The sequence below is a fragment of the Nanorana parkeri genome, unplaced genomic scaffold (genome assembly GCF_000935625.1).
Source record: "Nanorana parkeri isolate BGI_ZX_2015 unplaced genomic scaffold, ASM93562v1 scaffold127, whole genome shotgun sequence".
Classification (NCBI taxonomy): domain Eukaryota; kingdom Metazoa; phylum Chordata; class Amphibia; order Anura; family Dicroglossidae; genus Nanorana; species Nanorana parkeri.
This window is the reverse complement of record NW_017306395.1, coordinates 91761-101000: the sequence shown is the minus strand read 5'-3', so window position 1 is coordinate 101000 and position 9240 is coordinate 91761. Positions and strand designations below refer to the sequence as shown.

General features: G+C 40.0%; 1 protein-coding gene across 1 annotated transcript in view; it reads right to left on the bottom strand.

Annotated features, from left to right (window-relative positions):
* LOC108784768 (pregnancy zone protein-like) overlaps window positions 1-9240 on the bottom strand; it is a 47886-nt gene that overhangs the window by 2134 nt on the left and 36512 nt on the right. Inside the window, exons 26-33 of the mRNA XM_018553663.1 lie at window positions 8851-9007; window positions 8041-8115; window positions 6885-7047; window positions 4586-4788; window positions 3470-3685; window positions 2115-2239; window positions 1265-1355; window positions 338-406 (exon numbers count right to left, since the gene is read on the bottom strand). Of these exons, the coding sequence (XP_018409165.1) occupies window positions 338-406; window positions 1265-1355; window positions 2115-2239; window positions 3470-3685; window positions 4586-4788; window positions 6885-7047; window positions 8041-8115; window positions 8851-9007 (1099 nt within the window). The remainder of the gene's footprint in view (window positions 1-337; window positions 407-1264; window positions 1356-2114; window positions 2240-3469; window positions 3686-4585; window positions 4789-6884; window positions 7048-8040; window positions 8116-8850; window positions 9008-9240) is intronic.

Here is a 9240-nt window from a genome sequence, read left to right as displayed (position 1 = left end):
ATATATATATTTTAGTAGAGTAGAGAAAGGTTAGAACCTCCATCAGTTTTTAAAGCCTGTCTAGTGAAAGTGTTGTCGCCGGGACAGAAAATGCGGGAAAAGCTCTCTATCTGAGCTCTGGGTAGCAGTAAAAAGCTTAAGGGGTTTCTAAATCTTCCTTATTCTATCCAAAACCTAAATAGAAATTTGGCTGCACACCTTAAGACTGAAGGTGCTTTCATAATCCAAACTGTTACTGGGTTTCTTTTGGCAATTCATTATAAAGCCTTCTACAGTAAACAACAAAATGAATCTGGATCAATACACAGATTGTGATGGAAGAAGACAAAGGTCTGACCTCCTCCAGGTACAGGGTTAGGCTGTCATCTCCGGTCTCTGCTCTCCTTATCACTCTATTCGTCTTCAGCTATAAAATACACAAAGACATGAAATCTAGTTATATAATGGAGTGATGTTAAAGAACTTCTGCCTTATACAGTAATATCATTCTGCAGCAACTGTTCATCTACTAGCTTGGAGAAGGGAGGGGGAGCAGGGTAGTGAGTTGCCTTGCCGTGCCTATGTGTTTGTGGAGACACACAACTTACTAGCACACACAAGGGGGACCCCATAGGACCCTGCAAGGGAAAGGAGCCCCCCTAAAACAAGATATCAGAGCCAATGCTCAGGGGACCAGCTGATTCTGCAGGGAGCTAAAACCTTTAAACATCAGGAGCAGCATCCATTGTAACAGATGCATTCAGCTTTTGAAATAGGTTAAACAAAAACTTTTGACTTTAATATCACTTTAACAAGCTTTTAACTCCTTGCAGTGTGTGTGTGGAGGGTGGTTTTTTTCATAGTGCCCAGAGCTAGGCTATAAAGTGGACCTTTTACCAAATTTTGAACTTTGTCTCTTTTAACTCCTCTTACAATAATTTATCCTTATTTTCTGATTTTGTAATACTTATTTTTTTTAGCACTGTCCTTATTTCTCACCTAGGTCAGAGTGTCATAGTCCATGCTGCCCCTGGCCTCCTGGGACATCACACATCTCAGAATATAATAGGCCAACATTACTAAATGTCAAGAGCCACAGACAGAACAAAGTGGCAAATAGCCCTCCCATGCCCACAGGAGGAGGCCCAATGCTGTTGGTCATCTGAAGTGTATATACAATAGAGCCAGAGCGTCATCTTATCTTGCCAAAATGAATAAAAAACATTTCTTTAAGGGCACTGCTCAAATGAAGACCTTCACCTTACATGAGGATTATCCAACTCACCAGTTCAATGGAGCTTTTCACTGCAGTAAAACCAGACAACATATTCACATCTATAATAGCCATGTTAGACATCAAACGAGCACCTACGTATCTGCAATTTAAACAAATATAGAGAATGCTAAATACATGTGTTAAAATACATGACGAAATACCATTGTAAGTTGTGACCTTTAGTCTACAAAAGGCTACCTATTGAAAATTGACCACTCAGGCAACCAGTGACAGCACTGGATGCCTGAGTGGTGAATTACATTGCATCAGCTAGCTGAATTTGCACACCCTTCTCAGGCTATGGTACACACACCTCACAGGACATTAATCTAGAACCTCTGAAGGGTAGTCCATCACACAAGCCCACAAAGGCAGCTACAAATTTAACTCTTTATGATTACCTTCTGATGTCATTTGCAGAAGGAGAATATGGAAGCCCATAGACATTAGAGGGCATTAGAGGGCAGGTAAATATGCAGGCAGAAAATATCCAGAGTGATCTATATAGACATATCAAGGGAGAAGGGAGGGAGAACACCAATGACGGACAGAACATTTTTGATTGAAAGAGGCTTTTTAACTTGTCCAATTATACATTTTTCCCTAAGAGCAATCTACCTGGAAGGTAGTATAGCAATGAAATTATCATCTAGCTAAAACTAGGATTCTTTTGGGTTACTGGGACCTGATTTTTAATTTTTTCATTAAAAGTGGACAATCATATTAAATTAGAAACTAAGGGCATTGAATGAAAACTATTTTGTGTACTTTTTAATACTAAAATGACCATGTATGATGAGGACTCCACACAAGACCATTGGCCGATGAAACACAATGAAAAATTAGAACAACTTCTCACACTACTGCTATGTTGAGCTCAAGTTGTGTTGGCAGGTTTCTGGTGCACTGAATTGACTTCACATCCAGCGTCATCATGAAGGCAGCATGACTCCTCCTTGCAGGAAGATTGTATCTCAGGACTGTCTGGAGAAAAAAGAAAATTCATCAAAGTCAGTTAATGTGGACCTTGCAAGAAATAATGCATTTTAACAGTATCATCTGCATTACCCATTCCATTAAGCATAGTAATCCATCACCTGTGGTATATTCATGGGTGCAAAAATTGAAAAAAGGGCCTCAGTCATGAAGGGGTTAAGATCATCCTTTAATAAAAGAAACAGTGCAGGAAAAGTACACAGAAAAATATGTTAAAGAGAGACAGAGATAACAACAGTAAAATAAAAAGGAATAAGAACAGAGTACTAAACAGTCCTGGGTTTATAAGTTTTGACAGAGTTTAGTTCAATGTACAGAAAATGGACCTGAATGGCTCTTTCTCCAAGCAAGGTTTGCAAAGATTCTTCCTGAAGGTAAAAGGGAACTCTTCTTGGGTGTTACATGAGCTTCTCCTTCTGACGTTATAAAGGCCTCTTCTTGATGTGAAAATGAGGGCCTCCTTAGCTGCCTTTGCAGCATCTTTTTTGTCAGTCTTCTACGGGGTGTCACTGAGCTGGGGAGGGTGAGTAGGAGGGCTGAGCCTTTACGATGTCCCTCTCTGCTCCTCCCAAACTGTCAATTTTCATAACTATGAGCATAGTTTAATATTCTTACCTATTACTGTCTGATAACCCCTACATTATTGTGCATCAGGAAATTAGCTTTTGATCGACTCTAAATGTGACATAGGTGTGATCTATTGCTGGCCCAGGAGGATAAATGTGGCTTTTCAGGCCTCTGACCTTTTTAACCCAACTATGATTGAAATATGTGCCTTTCTCTTGACGAGATGCAGCTTTATATGTGATTAATATTATGATACCATTACCCTTTTCCAGTTATGAAAATTGGGTTAATATTGTCCCTCTCAGTTTATAACTCAGTGGGATACCAAATATTCCTTCGTTATCCAGCAGGCGATCTGTAGGGAATTAGCTGAGTTGTGCAACACAATTACCATGGTATTAGCAATTTACACCTGTCATAAAAGATCATTAAAGATTATTAAGACTAATCCACCCCAGGAAAGCTCTAGATAAACAATCAGGTTTGTTTAAAAGGCCCAGATTCGCAGATATCTGGTGCTGCAATTTGAGGATGGCTTAACAAAATTAGGGGCAGCCTAAGGTCACTAAATTGAATCCTGCATTTTCTGAAGATGAGGGAAAAGAGAATTTCATACGTAATATTGATATTAACGTCACAGTCACCTCTCACCTGTACATAGACACAGCCACTTCCCGTGGTGGTCACTGTATAGTTTTCTGGGTTGCCTGGTAGTGTCGTCTTCTGAAAAACTAGTCGATTTTTGTTGTTCACATGGAACTTCTCCAGAAATCCAGCCTTGGAACTAATTGTTACTGTCCCATCTCTTGTACCGCTATACACTGCCTCTGCATACTTGGCCAGAGCCTGAAGAGCCACAACTGTGTCCTGGGTAAAGAAATCAAAGATATTGGCACAGTACTCATAAAGCAATTAAAACAGCTATTTGTAAAATACTTATTATTAAGTAAGCAGAGCATTTTAAAGCAGAACTCCAGGAATCCAAAAAATTAACCTCTGCAGTGGAGCTACCCCATTACTGCAAGGTTTAAGTGCTCATTTGGTCTAGGGGCTCAAATCATCCCCAGGCTCCAGTGGTCTAAGGACCACTGATGCCATCACATTTAATACAGGTCCATTGACTTGCATTAGATGTGAGGATACCAAGGGAAAGCTGGAGCAGAGGGAAAGAGAGGTGAGCACTCACTACTGCAAAACCAGGGATCAGTATATCTTATGTATTCCAGCCCCTAGACCAAAACAAGCAGTTAACCCTTGCAATGGGGGGTAGCCATACTGCAAGGGTTAATATGTTTTAGATTCCTGGAGTTCCTCATTAAAGAAAACTGAATATGTACACATGAACTTAGAGATGCCTGCACTGTCATGCAGCAAGAAGTTGCCTATGGCCAAACTGGTTAGACTAAAACAAGCAAATAGATTAGTTGTTAGCTTTAAAGAAATTCCTCAGTGTTAAAGCACTTGTAAGAACACTGTTTAGTGGTTTGTAGTCCTGCACTCATTAACATGCTTGACAAATACAAGGGCTGCCTAAAATCTGAGCGCTAATGTAAGATCAACTATGCTGAAATGGGATGATTGTCAAGACAGTTGTTCCCATAGATATCTATTAAATTCTAACCCGTTGCTTTTAAGTGCTTAGACTTTACACACACCTTGCCTATCCCAAATAAGTTAATAATCTGAAGGGTTTCAATCACCGAACAGCTCCCTTTTGGAAGAAGAAATAGTTTAACTTTTTCCTGAAAAGTGTTTTTACTTTATTACCTGGGTAGATGAAAATCCTCCAAAAGCATTTTGTTGTTTGCTCAGCCATTTGACAATTTGAGAAGCTCCCCCAAAATCTACAGGGGATGCTGAGAGCAAAGCCAGGAGCACATAGGATGTCAGTTCCACCTCTGTAGAGGGAGCCCGGTGCCAGAACGGATCAGAAGGAGATGTGGGCCTTGGCTGCCAGTACAGCTCCCCATCTGAACAAGGAGTGCAAAGGTGACACATGAAAAATAGAAAGATAGATATCTCATGTGTACCTGATCCAACTGGGATATGGCTTTACCTTGTGTCACAAAAAGCAAAGACTTTAAATAATAAGTAAACAATAATTTCTGTTATGGATGTACAGTATATGTCAATGAGCCTGGAAAAGTGTATACTGGATGTGTCTCTAGCAAAAACATATTTTTTTTAGGTTTGGATAAAGTAGGGATGGGGATAGTTAAATCTCCTGCTAGCAGGGGTGCCCTAGCAGCCTGCTGAGGCCAAGGGGGGTGCACATTACCAGGACAGGGGTAGTTATGGGGGGTAGGGTTGCAGTCGGTACGTCTGGCCCTGGCTCTGTCTGTCACTGTCATCACAGGTTGCCAGGAGCTGGGTGGGATGCCAGCCTGAGCATTCGGCTCCGCCCCTGGCAACCAGTGAAGTCAGTGAGCTGGACCGGGAGCCGACCAGAGTATCAAAGGTTGCTAAGAGCTATTAGTAACCTGAGATGATCTGGCTGAAAAGGGCCCACATGACCCAATGAGATGCCATTGAGGCAAGCATCTTAGGCTGCCTCATTAAGGGACAGCTTTTTTTTTTCTATCTGTGTCTTTTTGAAAAGACTTCCTTTGGCTTCCTGTTGTGGATACACAATGGGAAGTGAGCGGAAACCTCTAAAAAGTAAGGAGAGATCCCCTCTTAGACTGTTGTTACTGGAACAAGTGTCTCCCTTGCAAGATTTACCCTTACCTACTGTTCTGGTGACAACTTAAAAAGTTTGGTTCTCCTATCACTTTCTGTCTCAGTGACAATGCAATGGTCATCAGGACAAATGGGGGTGAATCTCCCGAGGAAAGGGGGGCGGTGTCGTGAAAATGAAAGGTTTTGGCCATCCATACACTTTTATGTGCTGTGTAGCGTTGGTTGCTTCGAGTGGGAATTAATATATGGATCATCTAGATTTCTCTTGTCTACTATCTCTACAAATTAGCCTTAATCAGTCTTATTAGCCTATTTACCCTAATCAGTCTCTAGTGTCAAATTCTGCAGGTTATAAATAGGGATGAACTCAGTTTTGCTCCCAAGTGAATGACATTGACCAAAATGGCCATATGGCCATATAGGGTCAGTGATGTCACCAGCATCCCGTACTTTTGTTTACATGTGATTGCGGGGTGGGTAATGCCCTGGGTGCAGCTGATTGGGTGTGCACTGACACCTAATTTCCGGGTTCAGATGAGCTCGAGTTAAGAACAAACCCAAGCTCATCCCTAGTTATTATAGACAGAGTATCAGAGCAGTTTTCAGTACCTTCAGTTTTCATGTATCAGTTATTGAGAAGTTGTTACGCTGTGTTCACTCCAGTTTGAGCGCTATAAAAATGTACATTTCCTGTCCATGGTGCTGAAACTGGTGACATGCCCTGTGATACTTACTGAATTTCACTGGCAAAAAAAACCACAAATGCTGAACAACTAAACAAACGTTGAAAACATCCCAATGTTACACATTTAAAATTCTATACCCTAAATAGATTTTTCATTGATTCACCGAAAGCTAATGGGCCACATAAACTAAGGTTGACGCTTGCTGAGAAATGCGTTGTGTTGCAGGTGACTTTTTATTTTGGCGCATCCCATGTCAAATAAACAATTATGTTGCCACGAATATAGTTTACTTGGCACATAATAGAATGTGTAACTGTCTTGCACCACCATCCTATGTACATATGTACTCATTTTTTGAGCCATTATTTATGGGGATTTAGGGGAAACATTTTGTGCAAAAAGTCACACATGGGATTTTTTTTACAGTTGGTCTTTTTGGTAGTTGCATCTTTCCTTTCTATTCCTTCAAATTGAACTTATTTGGCGCATCCTAAAAAAATAGGTTTGAGTGCGCCAAATATTTGGTGCACTGTCAATAGTTTATCTTAGGTAACTCCGCTATCTTTTATGAACACAAATAAAAGCCGAGATCTATCCAATACAGAGCCAACATATGTATAGTTGTCAGACTGATTGTAATTCAGTTCAGCTGTGCTGATGTTATATAATTTAATAATTTATATAATTGTCACAGATCTTACTTCTTCTCACAGCTCTTTGCTCCAGTCTGTTCAGCATGATCTGCCGGTGGTACCAGTCGCCGTATAAAGTAAATGCATAGGCCAGCAATGCTTGGGTGTACATATTAGTCACGCTCAATGCCAACCGCTGCAGACAAATCACTGAACCCCTGACAACAAGACTCTAAAAAAACAAAAAATCAAGAAACATATTAGTGCAAACATGCTAAATTACATTTTTGGATAATGTTATGTTCAGAAGATCAAACTGGTCATGTTATAGTATAGGTATGGTTCAAATAATAACATATTCAGTACATCTCTCCAATACATGCACAATTCCCAATGTTTTATCTCCTTAAAAATGCTGCACATACAGACAAATACTCCTTCCAGAAATCCAGTGAGCTTGTAATTTCCCGTTTGAGCTGACAACACAGTGGGGTTGAGTTACTAAAGGAAATGGGCATGTACACTTTGCCAAAATAATTTACACTTAGCATGGTGAATTGTGTGACGCTAAGTGAAAACCCAAAGAATACCCAATCATTTGTAAGGAAAAAAACAAAAAAAATATTTTTGCTCGCACATGATTGGATCATTAAAGCCAGCACAGCTTTACCCCATTCACTAAGTTAAGTGAAAGCACTTTGCAAAGTAAATCAACCCCATTGGCTCTGCTACTGTGAAATCCCAAGAAGTATTATCAGCCCTGCCCAGTTCTCGATCGATTGCAGACCCCCCATCCTCCCCTTTCCCCTGAAATGAGGATGGCATGAAAGAGAGAGGTGTTCTGTAGTCCTACCACACTTTCTGCACGAGGGTGACAACGTGGAGTTCAGTGAGTGAGCGTTTTCACCCTAGAAGAGGAGGTTCCTGGCAGCATAGCCAGGTAAAAATAAAGAAATAAGCCTGAAAAAAGACTAATGCAGCCACCACATCTAAGGGCTTGCAAACTGTAAAATATGACTTTTTTTTGGGTTGTCTACCCATTGGATAGATGAGTAAATAAAAATTGTAATGACGTCTATGTTGTTAAACATATAGCAAGATGAGACATAATGGAAATTCAGGATATATCTAAATCTAATGTACGTGCAGCAACCCAAGACTGAGAACCCAACCTAAATAAATGACTCTGATTGCTGTTTCTACACTCAGAGCTAATGGTACTTACATCTTTTGGTACATCCGCCTCCAGCAGTGCTATGGTCACATATGCCGACAGAGACACATCATCTTCCACTCCACCCTGCAACACATACATGAATGGCTCAGAGCATATATAGAAAAGAGGTGCACATATAGACATAGCAATCATATGTTTATGAAGACCTAAAATGGCACAAAAAATACCTTACATCATTTTTAAAAGGATGTAAACCTTTTTCATAAATAACATTATCAGCTGTATGGATTATCCATTATCCCATAGAAGAAAGCATTTTGCTGCATCCTCCTGCTTAGAATAGCATCCTAAATTGGGTAATAGAGTTGCGAATAGTATAGATAGCTTTTTCTTATAATGTAACAATAGTTGATCAAAAGAAATAATTTGACACAGCATTCACATTTTTTATTAAATACAGAAAATTGCAGAGCAGCCGCTACAGGTAACTCTCAATGGCTTAGTGCAATACTCTGCCCCTCCCTTAGATATTAGCCACACAGTGAGTATAGTGTTCTCCATGAGTTGGCCAGCTCACAGACTTGCATTGAGAGAAAGTGCAGTAAAATACAACAACTTAGTAGACTGAACAAACATTAAGTTAGTCCCTTTTCTTATGCTTAAAAAAAACATGTATTCCTTTAACATTTTGGCTGTACATCCACTTTTAACAACAGATCACCTTTAAATATTGAACATACAGTATGTGCTATCCCAATTCCAAGCACACATAATGTTCTACACTTTCATTGCAGTCCAAATGATATTGTAGCACCAGACCAGTTCATTGACATTTACTCTAGTCAGTTGCTGATTTACCTTTAGAGCAGAATGGAAGAGCTTGCCAACGTTACGGAAGCAGCCAGTATAGTAGCGGTTTCCCGTCAACCAAGACAAGGATTGACTCAAGCGAGTTTCATCAATGTAGATGTGTTTTTTGGCTTTGGTAAATGACTTCACCACAAAGGCAGTTAGCCTGCAAAGACAATGAGGCTGATCTATATAACTGAATCTACATAACAGCAATGGTATTACCTAGAATTCATATTTACATTTTGAAGCAATTTGAAGTACATTTTTTAATCAATAAAGGTATGGCCCATTTGGCAGATACATTGATAATTTTGTTAGCACTGAGTGTTTTCTGGTTTTTTGGGGAATGCTTTTCCAGACATACTGTATATCAACTGGACAGTATTTCAAGCCCAG